This window comes from Sciurus carolinensis, chromosome 1 (assembly GCF_902686445.1).
Source record: "Sciurus carolinensis chromosome 1, mSciCar1.2, whole genome shotgun sequence".
NCBI classification, from domain to species: domain Eukaryota; kingdom Metazoa; phylum Chordata; class Mammalia; order Rodentia; family Sciuridae; genus Sciurus; species Sciurus carolinensis.
The window spans coordinates 10,137,651-10,154,866 of record NC_062213.1 but is presented as its reverse complement, the minus strand read 5'-3'; the positions used below and the strand labels follow the sequence as shown (position 1 = coordinate 10,154,866).

At 45.8% G+C, this 17,216-nt stretch overlaps 1 protein-coding gene across 2 annotated transcripts in view; it reads right to left on the bottom strand.

Moving 5' to 3' along the window:
- Nucleotides 1-7,944: 7,944 nt before the first annotated feature.
- Nucleotides 7,945-17,216, bottom strand: part of Dnaaf11 (dynein axonemal assembly factor 11) — a 93,404-nt gene continuing 84,132 nt past the window's right edge. For both annotated transcript variants that reach the window (XM_047522936.1, XM_047522946.1), the window contains exon 12: nucleotides 7,945-9,442. In XM_047522936.1, coding sequence (XP_047378892.1) covers nucleotides 9,265-9,442 — 178 coding nt within the window. In that variant the 3' untranslated portion in view covers nucleotides 7,945-9,264. The remainder of the gene's footprint in view (nucleotides 9,443-17,216) is intronic.

The window sequence follows — 17,216 nt, the reverse complement described above, 5'->3', positions numbered from 1 at the left end:
CCAGTGGTGAAAGAGGCGTGTTAAAATCACCTAGTATTATTGTGTTATGGTCTATTTGGTTTCTAAAATTAAGAAGGATTTGTTTAACATACATGGATGAGCCACCGTTTGGGGCATAGATGTTTATGATTGTTATATCTTGCTGATTTATGCTTCCCTTAAGCAGTATGAAATGTCCTTCTTTATCCCTTCTGACTAACTTTGGCTTGAAGTCCACATTATCTGAAATGAGGATGGATACTCCAGCTTTTTTGCTGAGTCCATGTGCATCCTTTCACCTTTAGTCTATTGGTATCTCTTTCTATGAGGTGAGTCTCTTGCAGGCAACATATTGTTGGATCTTTCTTTTTAATCCAATCTGCCAGTCTATGTCTTTTGATTGATGAATTCAGGCCATTAACATTCAGGGTTATTATTGAGATATGATTTGTATTCCCAGTCATTTGGTTCATATTTAAAATTTTTGACACATCTTGGTTCCTCCTTTATTTGACAGTTCCTTTAGGATAATTCCTCCCTTTGCTGATTTGCTTCTTTGTTTTTTGTCTCTTCCTCATGAAATATTTTGCTGAGAATGTTCTGTAATGCTGGCTTTCTTTTTGTAAATTCTTTTAGTTTTTGTTTATCATGGAATGATTTTATTTCATCGTCAAATTTGAAGGTAAGTTTTGCTGGGTATAAGATTCTTGGTTGGCATCCATTTTCTTTCAGAGCTTGAAAAATGTTGTTCCAGGCCCTTCTAGCTTTTAGGGTCTGGATTGAAAAATCTGCTGATATCTGTATTGGCTTCCCCCTGAATGTAATTTGGTTCTTTTCTCTCATAGCCTTTAAAATTCTGTCTTTATTTTGTATGTTAGGTATTTTCATTATAATGTGCCTTGGTGTGGGTCTGTTGTAATTTTGTGTATTTGGAGTCCTATAAGCCTCTTGGACTTGATTTTCCATTTCATTCTTCAGATTTGGGAAATTTTCTGATATTATTTCTTCAAATAGATTGTTCATTCCTTTGGTTTGTTTCTCTAAGCCTTCCTCAATCCCAATAATTCTCAAATTTGGCCTTTTCATGATATCCCATAGTTCTTGCAGATTCTGTTCATGATTTCTCACCATCTTCTCTGTTTGTTCAACTTTGTTTTCGAGGTTAAATATTTTGTCTTCAATATCTGAAGTTCTGTCTTCCAGCTGTTCTATCCTATTGGTTATGCTTTCTATGGAGTTCTTAATTTGGTTTATTGTTTCCTTCATTTCAAGGATTTCTGTTTGGTTTTTTTTCAATATTTCTAACTCTTTATTGAAATGATCTTTTGCTTCCTGAATTTGCTCTGTTAACTGTCGATTGGTGCAATTGTTCAATGCCTGCATTTGCTCTTTCATCTCATCGTTTGCTTCCCTAATCATTTTAATTATGTACATTCTGAACTCCCTTTCTGTCATTTCTTCTGCCATGCTGTCGTTGGATTTTATTGATGTAACATCTAGATTTGTTTGGGGCATTTTCTTCCCTTGTTTTCTCATATTGTTCAGGAATCAGTGGGTCATTAAGATATTGCAGATTTCCTCTATCAACTTATAATGTCCCTGAAGATTGCTAGTATATCCCCTCTTATCCTTCAGTACCCTGCAGTCTTGGAGGAGGTTGATAATGCAGAGCTCCACGAAGAAGCTGCCTCTCTAGGGGTGGTGACCCTCAGGTGGCGTATATTCCCTGCTAGTGGGCAGAGGTGCCTCCACTTGTTGACCAATGGTCATCCAATGGGGAACTAGACTGCGGGCTGAGGCAAGGCTTGTTTGTGCCTGTGTCTCTGGTTTTACCGTCCCTGTGGGAAAACCTCCCCCCGCCGGGAAGACTCACCCGGTGGGGAGGTCTCGCTGGTCAGTTCCCCTCCTAGAGGTTTCCCTCAATCTACAACTACCACCTGGGCTGGGCTGTCTTCCTCTGCAACGATCCCAGGGGCCCGGACCTACGTCCTGGGCCTGGGAGCCTCACCCTTCGCAGGCGAGTCTCCTTAGGCTGCCTCTCCCAGAGAATCTGCCCGCCGCCCTGGAAACTTCGCTCCGCCCCTAGGCGCGTCTCTGTGCGGCTCCTCCAGCAAGAAGCCACCTAGCTCCTGGGACCCTGCTCTGCACCAATAGCCTGGCTATGCAGCCCCTCCCCTGAGCCACCACCTGGAGCCCCGCACAATAGCTCCGAGACCCAGAGACCCGCCACACACCTCCTCCTCCGGACAGCCGCCCGGTCTCCGACGCAGTCACCAGGAGTCCAAACAACCCACTTTGGGTCTCCTCCTCCCGCCAACCACCCGCAGCCCCAGGCAGTCACTCCAAGTCCAAGTGACCCGCCCCGTTCCTCCTCCTCCTCCTCGGGGTAGCCCCCCGGGTGTTCAGGAGCGGTGGCTCCGAGACCAAGTGACTCACCACGCTCCTCCTCCAAGCAGGCCACCGGTGTTCAGGAGCGGTCGCCTCTAGTCCAATCAACTCACCACTCGCCTCCTCCTCTGGCAACCACCTGCGTTCCTGATGCAGTCACTCCCAGACCAAGCGTCCCACCGCTCTCCTCCTCCAGGCAGGCCACCAGTGTTCTGGAGCAGTTGTTCTGAGTTCAAACAGCTCGCCACGCAGCTCCTCCTCCGGCAACCGCCCGCAGCTCTGATGCAGTCACTCCTAGGTCAAGCAACCCGCCGCGCTCCTCCTCTTTCTCCAGGCAACCTCCCGGTGTTCAGGAGTGCTCGCTCTGGATCCAAACAGCTCGCCACGCAGCCCCTCCTCAGGCAGCCGCCCGGAGCCCCAGCGGTTGCTCTGAGTCCAAGCGCTGTGCTGAACCGCCTCCTCTACGATGATCCCAGTTGTCCGTGTTTACCGCTCCAGCGGGGGGAGGGGCGTCTCACCGAGCAACTCCACTTCACAAATTCCCTGCATTCCGGGGCTACCGCCCCATCCGGGACGCCTCCCCAACGGGAGAGACTCACCCGGCGGCTTTGAGTTGGTCCCAAGTCTCTCCCTATCTCCTCCTTTGAATCTTGCGTCCTGGAGCAGCGTGAAATGCAGCCACCCTCTAGTCCGCCATCTTGGCCCGCCCTCTTATCATTGTCTTCTGATGCATTGATTTCTATAACTGATTTACCTTCCCTACAGTTGGGTGCCCATGTTTTTTCTCTTCTAACTTTCTGAATTGAATTAGAAGTTTGGTTTAGTATTTGGCATTTTCAAAAATAAATGCATTTAAAGTGTCAAGAAAAGTCGTGAGGGGCTTTGAAAGGGGCAACCCTGGGTAACTGGGTGGCCTGCCTGACACAGCTCGGGTGTCATCTCTGCCTTCTGCTATTGATTTCACAACTGAGGAAGTTGTAGAAAACAGGTAACAATGCAACCGTGTCCGGCTGCAACTCCACTGCCCTCTGGTCAGGCTGTGTTGCAGCTGTAAATGTGAAATCACTTGAGCAACGTCATTGCCTACATGCTAGTGATTCTCGTATTGTCTTTTGAACCAGTTGTAACACCCTAATGATTCACTCATTCATCTGTTAAAGTATTCGATATTTATTTATAAGAAAGTTATAAGTTCATCTTCTTTCAAATTTTGATATATGATGTATTGATTGTCGTTTAAACTCAGTAATTTCATTTCTTTCACTTTTAACAAAAGGATCATTTAGTATTCCACATTTTAGATGCAAAAATATAGTGTTAGTTATCTTTTGTTATTAATTTCTAACTTACTTGCCTATGATAAAATAGGTCCCATCTATATATTTATACCATTTCATTCCACAGAATTTTTAGGTATATGGTAATGCACGTGAACTGTAATGAAAGAGAAAAATGTAAATAAAAATTAGGTTGGGGAGTATGCATTTCAACATACATGTAGGCTCAGCTCTATTCATTGCTGCTGTCCAGGAGTATTTGGGTAGGTCTGGAAACTGGTAGGATGGTGGAAGGAAGACTTGCGGGGAAGGATGGCAGAGGAATTTGATGGAGGAGTGTGCTGGGGACCCTCAGGACCATCTCCAGTTTAGATGATTTGCTAGGAGGACTCACAGGGCTCAGCACACAGATGACTTATAATAGCAACAGGATGCAAGGCAAAACCAGGTGAAGGAGAAGCTACCTGGAGCTGTGTCCAGAGGACACCAGGCACAGGCTTCCAAGAGCCCTCTCCCAGCGGGGGCACATGGGACTAGTTAACTCCTCAGGAGGAGTCTGGACGGCCCTCGTGGGTGCATGTAGGCATTCAGGCTGTCAATCCAGCTGAGCTCTGGTCACGAGTAGCATCAAACAAAGGTCTGAGTGAGGACACCTCCAGATGGTTCCAGCCTCCAGGCTTCAGGTCACCCTGGTTTCTGGGTCTTCCAGGCTGAGGCTCAGGACATAAAAAATTCTTTTATGTATGGGACAAGCTGTCCCCATTGTTCCTGCCACTATTTCTGATCTACAGAAACTGTGAGCACAATGCTCTTGCTTTTTTTTTTTTTCACTAAGTACAAAATGGTCTATTGGTAGCAACAGTAAGCAGAACAGGCTTTCAAAGTCTTTCCTTTGATGTGGAAGGGAGCAGTGAGTGACATGATCCTTCAAAACCCTGGTTCTGCAGGGGTAGTTTGTGGGTCACTGTGGTCAGTGACTTCTGCCCTGAAGCACTGGACTGGTGAACTCTCCCAGAGCAGCTGAGACAAGATGATGGCCCATGTCGAACTTCATTTCTCTCTGAAAAGGATTCCACTGTTTATCGTGATTCCAACAATTGATGCTTTTGTTAAGGAACATGTGACTGTGTGTTTGTCCTGCCTTGCCCACCATCAGCAGGGCCTCCTCTCTTTCTCTCTCTCTGGACCTTGGTATCTGTACCTTTCTCCTGTCCAACCCTGAGGAGAGCTCACCTGGACCTCCAGAACCCTCATATCACCCACCTCAGTTCAGCATGTCCCTGACAGGTCAGGTCAGGTCAGTGGACACAACAACACTGAGTCTCAGAAATGCTGTGGTGCACATATCAGGGTTCAGGCCTGGTATCCTCAGACTCTTCCCCTAGGTGACAGTCAAAGGGGGCATTTATATGGAAGAGGGAAAGGAGCAGGTAGCACAGGCACAACTGACACTGGGAAATTGAGAGGAGATGGCAGAAATGGATGGGGAGAAGACCAGAGATGTTCTTTGTGAGGCAGGATTGCCACTGACTGCTGGACACAGCTGCAGTGATGGCGCCCTCTACCCTGGATGACTGGGAAGTGGATCCACAGAACAAAAGCAAGACAAGAGTCAGGACAAGGTGAGGTGGCAGGAAACCACTAGAAAGAAGACTCCCAAGTGAACAATGCCCAACCGTGAGACATTCAGGAGGAGGGAGGGGAACTGTGCACACAAGCCCAAGGCCTGAAGTGGAGGATTCAGAGGCATCAGCGACCTACTGGTAGAGAAGCCAGGAGAGTGGACCCCAGAGTTCAGGGAGAGCGCACAGCAAGAAGACCAGGGGGCACTCGCAGGGGTCCTTGGCAGAAAAGCAAAAACCAGGAGAGTGAGCTCTCTGAGGAGAATCCCTCGTGTGCTGATGAGGAGACCCAGTAGATGGGCGAACAGAAGCTGTCTCTGTGACAAGGAAAGCACCAGGATGAACAAGAGGAAGAGGCATCGAGGAGAAGGTGTTTGAGAGAACAGCTCGTCGTAGCTAAGATCTGCTACAGTGGCAGACACACTGGAGATGGGGGAGCACTTTCCATCCAGAGGTGTCAGCAGGCTGTGGCAGACTGCAGATGGTGACAGACACACACTGCTGCACCTTGCCACCCAGCTGTCAAGTGGGGGCAGCCATCTCGTGAGCGAGGACGGAGCTCTCACGCTCAGGCCTGGAGTCTTGAGCCCACTCAAGCCTCCCCTGGTGGTCACTGTCAATTTCCTCCTCTTGATCTTTGAAGGCCACTCACATGCAGGGGGTCCCACTGCCAGCAGGCTTGTCGTGGTAGCTGGAAGCGGAATGCAGAGCTGTGAGCAGCTGTGCTGGGGACAGTGGGGACGCAATGGAGAGGGATGAGGACAGGCCAGCTCAGCAGCTCAGGAGCCCAGGAGGAAAACAGAGGGAAGATGCATGGGCTGGAGAGGTTTGGCCATCACACCTGGTGAGATTTTCTTTCTGCCAGGCCCAGGGAGGAGGACTGAAGCCTCCTCCTTTGCCTGGTGGTGCTGACAAGGGAGGTACCAGCACAGCAGCCTTCTGGAAATAAGAAATGAAGTAACAGCACAGGCAAAGGGGCAGGAGGGTTCACAGGAAGGATTTGGGAAGAGCAGATGGAAACCAAGATTCCAGTCACCAGTCACCATCTGCATGATCACCCATAGGGCTGAACACTCATCACCGTCCTCTGGCCTTCTAGAATGATGTGCCTGGCAGGGGTCAAGCACCAGTCTGTAAGCTACCCACTTCAAGAAGCACTCTTCAGCTTCCCTAGAGGACCCTTTGAAGAACCTCTGAGTTTGGGTTATAATGTAGGAACCCAAAATGGAGGTGGACCTCCATCAAAAGGTAACACCTCTACCTTTGGAGTGCCGAAGCACATGAGCCTCCTCCAGTTCGTTCCATCTCAACTAGTCCCTGGTCCCAAGTCTTGACCACTTGTCTCAGTTTTCCTTATGGAAGCATTCCACTTCCAGCTACCAAATCTGTTCTTGTTACCACTGCTTCAAAAAAAATTGCTCCCAAATTTGGTAGATTGATGCAACGCTTGCATTTTGCTCACCCTTCGTGGGTTAGATTTTGGGAAACCTCAGCAGTTTTTCTTGGGAGTCTCTCCTGTTGCAATCAAATACAGGCCAGGACTGCAGTGGTCTGGCGGCTTGACCAGCCTGGATGTGGAAGATGGCACTTCATTTGTCTGAAAATTAATGCCATCAGCAGGAGCAGTGCAGGGCCACCAACTGAATGTCCCTTCCTGCAACACAGGCCCTACTGGTGTGGAGACATGGGTTCCAGAGGGAAGAGCACCAACAGAGAAGACGACAAGCTGCCTTCTGGCTTCAACGCTGGGCCCCTGTGGAGTCACGTCCAGTGAGCCAACAGGACAAGAAGGTAGTATACTGGCTGGGTGACTTGGCCATCACAGGAAAATGGAATGGCTGCTGCTCACAAGGGTGGTGGGAGAACAGGAGGAACAGAGCTGAAAAGCAGATGGCTCTTGGGCATTTCTTAGTACTCGCAAGTTCCGAGGGGACCGTACATGGACAACCAAGTAACCCAGGACAGGTGGGATTGACCGTGGCATAGACTGCAGGAAGGAAGGTTGGGTGGCCCCCTGACCAGGATCAATCACCAGCTGAAGTGTTTGGGGAGAGAAAAACAATGTAGTCGGTAGTGTAAGAAGGAAACTATGCGTACCAGTCCCCAGCTACAGACGTGTGACCAGCTGCCAGAACAAGAGCTATGCTGGTCCCGAGCCCAACCCCCGGGAGCTTGGCCACAAACCCACACGGGCAACAGCTAAACACATGCACAGTCTCAGTGGAGGGAGTAGTTGCCACAGACCTTCCCAAAGCGCCCCGGACACTGTCCTGTGTCAGCAGCTCAAATTCTGTGCAAGGTCCAGATTGTCACCTACTCTATGCATCTTTCCCCAGTTCTCCACCCTCACTTCCAGCTCCTCCCACATCTGTGTCAAACTGCATTCCTGTAACCAACCCCTCATTCCCATCCTATTTCTAGAGGTTCACTTTTCCCGACTGATACATTTTGGTTCTCTGATAAGTCATTACCAGAGCCTAGTGGAAGCCCTTCTCTGAGAGAGAGGCCCTGTTTGAAAAAGAACCCCTCCACCCTGAAAGCCTTGCCCTGTCTCACTCTCCTTATAGTTCTCATCACCACTTGACATGGTATCATTACGAGGCAACATTTTTACCCTTGTAGTAGTGGTTTTGCATTACTATAAGGAAATTCCTGAGGCAGGCTGACTTTGTGAAGAAAAGAGGTTTATTTAGCTCACAGTTTTAGAAGCTCAAAGTCCAGGATCAGACAACCCCATTGGTTTGGCCTCACACGGGCTGGGATCACGTCAGGACAGGAGCACAAGTGTGAGGAAGGGGTAACATCTTGATAAAGGTAGCCAGATAGGGACCTAGGGGTCAGGTTCAGGGCTTTAAAACCCCTAGCTCTTGTGACTCTCACTCCAGGAGACAGCACTCCCTTCTGAGGGCAGTACTTCCAGTGACCTAAGGACCTCCGACTAGGCCCCACCTGTAAAGGTCCCACTACCTTCCAATACAGTCACCTGGGTGAAGTTCCCAGCAAACCCATCTTTGGGAGGACACCTCAGACTGTATCCGAGCCACAGTGCTGAGGAATCCCACGCGCACAGTTGCACACTCACAAAAGGCTCGGGAAGCTCCTACTGGATGGTAATTTGGGGATGTCTGACTTAATTGCTGCTGCATTGTGATTCCCCCGTGGCGTGTGATGAGCTTCGTGTCCATAGTGTTAGATAGAGAAGAAGGAAAGACAGCCAGTAAGAAGGGAGTGGATCAGAAAGGGCCAGATGAGGAGGAAGAAGTGAAGAAAGAGGAAAAGGGAGAAAAGGTATCAAGGAAGCAGGGAGGAGGGGTCAGGAGGAGGAGGAGTAGGGCTCCCAGCCCTGACAGGCACTAGACCAAGTGCTGATCTTGAAACAACCCACAAGACAAGATCACCACCCCTGGTTACAGATGAAGCCCCTAGGGCTGGAGGATCGGAAGGACTTGTTGAAGGTCTTTACAGAGTGACTCAGCTGGAACCAAATATAGGGTGTCTAATGTCAGAACTCATGTTTTGCCATCACACTGAGCCACCAGAGAAAGCAGGCGTGTCAGGAGAAATAGTGAAACACTGTTTAAAACTGCTTTAAAGTGTTCTAATTGGGCCTGAAATTATATTTCTAACTACTGAGCTTGACCAGTTTGTTGAAGTACCAATCTTATAACCAACTCTTTTACCTGTGACTTAATCTATAAAACAGCAGGCACTTCTGTGACTTATTATCAACGTTTCATGCAGCAGTTCAATCTTTTCACTCAATTTTTCACTAGACAGTCCTTGATTATAGACAAAGGATGAGTTATAACATATTTAAGATATGCATTTTAATTTCAAACTTGTTTAAGAATACTACTGTACAAAGTAGGAGTTAAAACACAAAAGTAATAATGATGATAAATAGTTCTGTGTTTACCCCATAAACCAGGGCCACTGACTCTCTGCCCTGAGCAAGGAGGCCTGGCGTATCATAGCCAATCAGACAGCAGCCTGATATTTCAAATCAGTGGAGGCACTTCAGGGTTATCTTCGAAGTCTGCTTCTTCCTCCCTCGGCACGACTTTGTGTTCGGATCCCAGTCTTCTGGGCCTGTGTTTTCCCTCTTGGACTATAGTAGTCACATCAGGATAGGAATGTTTGCTAGGATCTATTTCTAGTTTCTCAACTGGCTTGCTTCTACAACAAAAAAAGGGCAAATGGAAATTAGTATCACATCATTTATAATCAAGTTCTTTATTCAGCAAATATTAGCTAGTGATATCTGTGTAGCGCAGAGATAAAAACAAGAGGTTGTCCTGCTTCTAGTAGTTCACAGCCTTGCGGAAGCATGGTTCTGACCCATGAGAAATAGCACTGTGGAGCCCTGCCGGTGCACAGGTAGCTGGAGGAGAGGACGCCTGGGAGGCTCTGCTTACCCAAGAAGCTTTGGTGATTGAAGGGACCCAGCTGGCCAACTCACACAGCCAGGATCAGCCAGGTCTCACTCCTAAGCGCGGCTGGTCAGGTTTCAGACCTCGCTGGCTCCCACAGCCCAACCTGTCGCACTTTGGCAGAGGCATTCAGACTGCCAGGTCAGGTGCACGGCAGACCTCAGCCCACCAACCTCCTCTCCCATGAGAACCTGCTCCTGCTCTCTCTACCCAGTTCTCTCAGCAAATAGCACAGGTGAATCAGAACCAGGAAGAACATCCACCGCCCAGTGATTCCCAAAGTCATGGTCGTAGAGGAAACTGCGGATGACAAGTCCTGGGTCACTTTCCTGGCAATTGTTTCAATAGGCCTAGAGTTGAGCCCAGTGAGAAACATTTTTTTAAAGTCTCCCCAGTGATTTTTGATACTCATCCAAATTATTTTAGAGTCACTATCCCACTCATTTACTCATTCAACAGATATATGTTAAGTGCCACTATGGCAGGTGCCATGGAATCCATCTGTGAAGGGACAAGGTTCCTGGAAGCACCTCTTCTTGCTCTAACACGGAATTTGTTGCAGTATCATGTTGCTGTCTCATGATTGGCCTGCCTCCCTGCAGACTGACATCCTTGAGGCAAGGTATTTTCTTGCTCATCTTGTATGCCTAGCATACAGCTGCATTGCATGAATATGTGTTGAGTATCCTAAAACTACTACTGTTCTATTGAAGAAATAATGAAATTATGTAAGAAATGATCTCTGATCTGAAGAAAATAACAGTCCAGCTAACGTGAGCTTCACGCTCCTGTTCCCAGACTCAGTCTAGCCAGCAGAAGCCGGGGTTGGCCTTTGGGCATCTGAGTTTTCAATTCCTGTAAGTATTTTTACTAATACATGTGAACTTGCTGAAGAAAAATACAAAGTATTCAAAGAATATAAAATAGCATATTCTAAAAACTCAAACTGTGCCCTATAAACCATGCATTCCATAGGAGAAAGGAGGAATCAGAAATGGGCTTTGCATTCTCTGGAAAGCTGAAAGGGGGGAATCGGAAGGTGCTGTGAAGGATACCCAGGGATGTGGCTGAGCAGAAAAGGGGACCCGACTGCTCCAGATAAATGACTGTGTGTGGACAGCCCTGAACACACCTGCTTCCTGGATGCAGAGTGCTGTGGTACTCAGTGACTCCTCTGACTTTAAAGGACAGAGAGCCATGGCTTTGATAGGTTGCTAGTGAGCCATGAATGGCTGAATAGGGAAAAGACAATGAAAAGGGTTGAAAACCACAGGCAGCCTTAAAGGACAGATGTATATCAAGACCCTAACAACTAAGCTTGCTGAAGCTTATTCAAAGGGCGATAAAATGACTAAGGGGGCAGGAAATTGAAGCAAAAGCAGGGGCCCAATTTCCTTAAAATCTCCAATTCAGAGACCATCACACCGTCCTCTCTGGGAGGCAGTCCATGCAGTTCCTGTGCTTAGTTAGAAGTCAAAACACAGACTGGGCAGGACTCTCAGAACTACCCTAGGAATCCCACAATAAAACCGGGAGGGCAGGAGAGGTGTGCCAGCCCGCCCCTCTCTGAGAGACGCACTCTCTGTCTTGAGAGCATCCTCTTCTCCCCTTTCCCGTCTCTTCTGATAAACTCATTCCTGTTATTCTGAGCAACAGGTCTGACATCTTTCTGGCATGACCACAGATGTGGGATATGAAGGGGGGCCTTCGTGCTGCCTCTGTTTGTGTCAGTTCTCTGACCTGTAAGAGTTACAGGTGGGAAATTGCTCAGAAGATTAGAATGCCACTAGGACTGCTGACAGTAAAGACTGGACCATTGAAATGTCAGAGGAGGAGGTGGAAACTGGACTAGAGGCCATTCATGTTAAATTGTGGCAAAGAACTTGTCTACATTTGGTCCAGGTTCTGAGACTTTCTATGAGGCTGAATTTAAAGGTGATGGACTAATTAATCTCATGGAGAAAATTTCAAGGCAACATGGCATTCAGGTGGTGGCATAGATATTGCTGGCAACTTTTTGTAAAGTTTATTATAATAATCAGGAGCAGAAAGCAGAAATATTTGGAAAACTTGCAATTTGGCCAGAAAATCACATGTAAACCTGTGCTAAGGAAGGTGGGTTTGTTGCAGAGATTTCAGAAACTAAAGAGAGGCTAAGTGCATTTCACAAAGACAATAGGAATGATGGCTTGATGGCATCTCAGAAATTGGCAAGACCACACCCATCTTAGACTCCAGGGTGTACAAGTAAAAATAGCTTTGAGAAGAGGCCAAGGAGCACACTGCTTCAATAGCAAGGCCACACCACGCTCATCTACCTAGGTACTCAGAGGCTGTTGCAGCTATGGTCTCAAGAGGTTTGGCTATTGCTTGAGATGGTGTCAAACTTTGGCACCAACCATGAGGGGCTGGTTTTTCAGGAATGTAGGATGCTGGAGTTAGGGGTTCATGGAGGCTTCCACCATGATTTCAAAGGGAAGTGTGGGAGGCCAGGCAAAGTACAGCTGGGTCAGAGTCCCTGAAGCCTGCCTCCTTAAAATTGTTCTTGTCAGGCCTTTTAGTCACAGCAATAAAAAAACTGACCAAAACACACCCCCATCCCAGTGCTTAGGGATGCACATCTGCTGACAAGGAGCCATGGCCTATGAATTGGGCTTGTGAGGAGGTCATTCGCCATCCTGCTCCCTGCCATGTGCGTTTTCTCTCACTGCTTCAAGAAATCACTACAACTACAAAAGTATGAAATCAGCCAAGATGTCCATTGATGGATGCATGGATAAAGAAAACAGGATATATAAACACAATGGTTTACTATCCAGTCATTAGAAGGATGAAAGCCTGTCATTTGCAGCAAAATGGATGGAACTAGAGGACACAATATTAAGTAAAATAAGTCAGATGCACAAATTTCACATGTCCTCTTATGTGGAAGCTAAAAAGAAATAGATTTGAATGTGGAAGAGTGATTACTAGAGGTTTGGAAGGGCAAATGGGGTTAAGGGGGTTGGAAACTGGGACTATAATAGTTTAGATAGGAGAAATAAGTTCTAGTGTCCTGCCATGCAGTGAGTGACTAATTGACAATCTTCTGGCATATTTTGTGAAGAACTAGAAGAGAGAACACCAAAGGCTCCAAATAATGAAATGGCAAGGCCAGGGAAATGTGACTGTTCAGGCTGCACACACAGACTGAATATCACAATGCACTCCACAGGAGTGTACAATTACCAAGAATATGTTAATTAAAAAGAAGAACAAAATTTAACTAAAACTGTCCTTTATTTAAAAGAAGTTGAAAAATTTTAAATGGAATATGTTGTGTCATGTAAAAAAAATATGAAATTCAAATTCCAGTGCCCATAAAATTTTATCAGAACACAGATACAAAGAAACTACCACAACTCAATGGTTTAAAACAATGTGCATGTATTTTCTCATAGTCACATAGGTTAGAAGTCTAACTTGGGTCTCACTGGGCTAAAATGGAGGTGCTATGATGCTTGCCTCCTTTCTGGAGATTCTAGGGCTCAACTGCTTCCTGGACTTTTCTAGCTTCTAGAGGCTTCACACCTTTCCTGGCTTCCATCTTCCAAGCAGCAGTAGCCATCAAGTCTGCCTCATGCTGCGACACTCTGACTCTGGCTCACCTGCCTCCCCTTTTTCATTGGTAAGGACCCTTGTGGCTACACTGGGCCACTGCCTCATCCAGGCACTCTCCTTGTTGTCATGTCAGCTGATACTATCTGCCACCTGCATTTCCCCTGGCCACATAAGATTACCTATTCACAGGCTCTGGGTATTAGGACAGGTCCATCTTTAAGGGCCACAACTTTGCCTACCATCGAGCTCCCCTCCCCATCATGGAGCTTGCTGATAAAAGGATCTGCTACTAAAGCAGTGGCATTCATCTGCAGCATGAAAGGAGAGGCCACAAGAATCCCACTGTGTGGGGCCTTGATTGCCCAGGGGCTGAGCCACCCACAAACCCACCTACTTCCAGACCAGATGCTATTTGGGATAACTGAACACCCAAAATTTTAAAATTCATCTTACATATTCCATTACCTGTAGCCACAACAACCTAACTGATGAAAGTCAGGTACAAACGTTTCCTGTGTCTAAAAACATAGGAAAAAGAATGTCTGAGAACCAGGGACCTCATAACCCAAGGTGAATGTTTACATGGTTTAAAGAGTAAATGTTTACATGGTTTAAAGAGTAAATGTTTACATGGTTTAAATTGGAAGAGTAGTGACTAAATTTTTGTAACTATAGTTTTTTAGTATAGTTATTTAGCTGTACAAACAATAATATAAACATAACAACAATGATTACTGACACTGACATGGTACTTTCAACTTTGGAAAATGTTTTCTAATGCACATGTAGGTAGTTGTTTTCAAGGAACTATGTTAAGTTACATTAAAAAGCTCTACTTTTTAAATTACTATGCTCTTTTTTAAAAGGCCATGCTATATTTGTCTTAAGTAAATACTTAAAGTCTTTCCCTATAATAATGCTATCCTTGGCTCTGAGGAAAAATAGACTATCTCCCTTCCAAATCTATCTCTTGGGCCATAATCCATATGTTAGTAGTAATCAATGAACTTAGGGTACAGTTATCTGCAGCTCCTTACTTCAGAAGTTGCAAAGAACGGACTAATTGCAATGGAGAACTTCAATTGCTCATGAATCTCTGGGATAATAAACAGTGAGTATCTAAACCTGGAGCACTTTAGAATGATACCAATCCCCAAAACAATGGGGAGAGGGTTGCGGTTTTTTTTTTTTTCCATGCTGTCCCTGCTCAATGTCAGAGGCCTGAAGGACAGATGCCCATCACTGGTTTTGCCCACTACCTTGCCTGTCAGAAACAGAACCTCTGGAGTCCAGTACGATGAGATGAAAGACAAATGAACAGATTTATCATTATGAAGCAAGGAAAAAACTAAGTATCTAAGATCAAAAAATAAGTATAAAACACTTCAGAGATTCAAGAGCTCACAGAAAGAACTTTTTTCCTTGTAATATGGTGGGCTAGCATATTGGAAGCAAAGACTCCTCTTCCCACTGCAAACGTCCTGAGAACATGAAAGACCTGGTAGGATCCTAAGGAACTGCAATGCTGGAATTGGGAGAAAGCAGGAAGAAGGAGAGTAGAGAGCCCTGAAGTCGCCTGAGTCCTGAGTGCATTCGGTGAGCCCTTGAAGTTGTGCTTTGGTCTTGCTGATCCTGTGGAATCTGAGGACAGAGGTCAAAGCCCTGAGCATGCCAGTGGGCAGTCCAGCAGGACAGCCTCCCCACAACAAGGGGGTTCTCATGTGCTAAGAACAAATGAGGAGTAAACCCCTCTGCTCACCTCCCTAACAGACTTGGAAGACAGATGCCTCAGGGGTGCAAGGCTGAATTGTCACCAGACTAGCAACTTTACATCTACTCGAGGTTAAAAGTCCTCAATCTTGAATTTAGGTAGAAGTAGTTCCAAACTGGCAGTGTTCTGAGGGGTCTGTCCTGAAGCATATGCCAATGCTGCCTAGTCAGGTAACTCCCAGGACTCTGAGAAGTCCCCCAGCGTATTTTCCAAGGCAATGGCGTATGAAGCAGGTTCATTATGCACTAGGTATGGACTTGTCCAAGTCTAATGAAACAGGACATGTACATACACAAGTTAAATGAAATGATCTTGTTACTTATAGAGAGGAAGAGAGGGACAAGAGAAGACCAGGATTCACTGGAAGCAGGTTCCTCAAAATTTAGGAAAGCTATCTGGGGCAGATGAAGTGTCATTGTCATTTGTATATGCTCCAGTTGAACATTGCTAAAGGACCTTGAAGTGCAGCCTGCCCTGGTTTTATACCCTGGTGCTGCATGATGTTCTGGGTTAAAGCACTGAAGGACATTGGGTTTGGGGTGAGAGAACAGGAACAGGGCCTGGGCTATTCTGGCAGCTTCCCCTTGTTTCAACACGGTGCATTCCCAGGACATTCCACAGTTGTTCTTGAGAACTACAAGCGAGAAAGGATGGAGAACTGGGTTGGTTGAAGGCTGCCCAGAGAACTACAACTCATAGTAAAAAATAATCTCAGAGAAAAGGGCACTTTGCATGAGAAGAAGGAGAGGCAACAAGAATGGAACCAGAAACAACAACAAAACTTCTGATACTGGAAAATGAATGCATGGATCATAAAACCACATTCACTAGGTTTCAACTATATTAGACTTAAAAGTATGATGATAAAAGCTTCCCTCAGAGACTGACAATAAGACGAAGATGCTGTCAATTGCTTTTGTATTTAACATCATTCTTGGAGTCTTTCCCTATGTGATAAGGCATGAAAAAGAAACAAAAGGGAAAATGATTGGGAAGAAGGAAAGTGATCATCCTTATGGGTATACAGGAAATCTAAAAGAACCCTCAGATGAATTAATTAAATAGTAAGAGAGATTAGTATAAACTGAGGAGTGGGATAACTGGGATCCAAAGGTGGGGGTGGGGGTGTGGGAGGTGAGGGAAGAATGAAGGAACTTTAGATTAGGTAGAGGGAAATGAAAAGGAGGAGGGGGCAGGGTTATGAAAGATGGTGGAATGAGACAGACATCATTACAGACATCATCATGTATGATTACATGAATGGTGTGAATCTACATCATGCACAACCATAGAAACGAAAAGATGTACTCCATTTGTGTACAACGAATAACAATGCAGTCTGTAAAAATAATAATAATAATAATAATAAAAAAGAGGGGGTAAAGTTGTTGGATGCAAAATCAAACATAAAAGTTAATTACATAGTACTGATGGCTAGACAACAGTTTAGTCAAAATAAATGTAACTGAATTTACACTTTCAGTGTTAGCTTAAACAGCCAGTTTGATGTTTTGTGTATTTTTCACAGAACAAACAAAGCAATAAAGAAAGCAAGTTGTGAGTCTACATACTAGTAATATACAATAAATAAAATAAAATATATTTATACAGGTATCAAAAAATCATGCACCTAAAATTAATAAAACATGGGTACCTTTGTAGACAAATTATAAAATTTTATAGTGACATCAAATAAGACTAAATAAAAGACAGATATTAATACTATAAGAATTGTTCACCCTAAAATTGATTTATACCTCCAATTCAAAATAAAATCCCTACACACGTGTGCGTGCATGTGTGAGCATGCAAGCACAGACACACGTGTATGAGAGAGTGAGTGTGCATGTGGTCTGTTCCCTTACTTTCATGCATTGGTTGGGAGCCTGGTCCCAGTGTGTCAATGTGGGAGCTGAAGGAATCTTTATGAAATGCAGCCCGTGGGGGAGTCCTTCGGTCCCTAGGGCGTGCACGCAGACTGGAATGCTGGTCTTCCGGAGCGAGTTCTCAGGAGAACAAGTGGTTTTAAAAGCCTGAGTCTGCTGTCTGACTCTCTCTGGATTCCTGTCTGGTGATGTGATTGCTTCCTCCTCACACATGTGCTCACCTCATGGTGTGACACAGCCAGAGCAGAGCTGATGCCAGCATC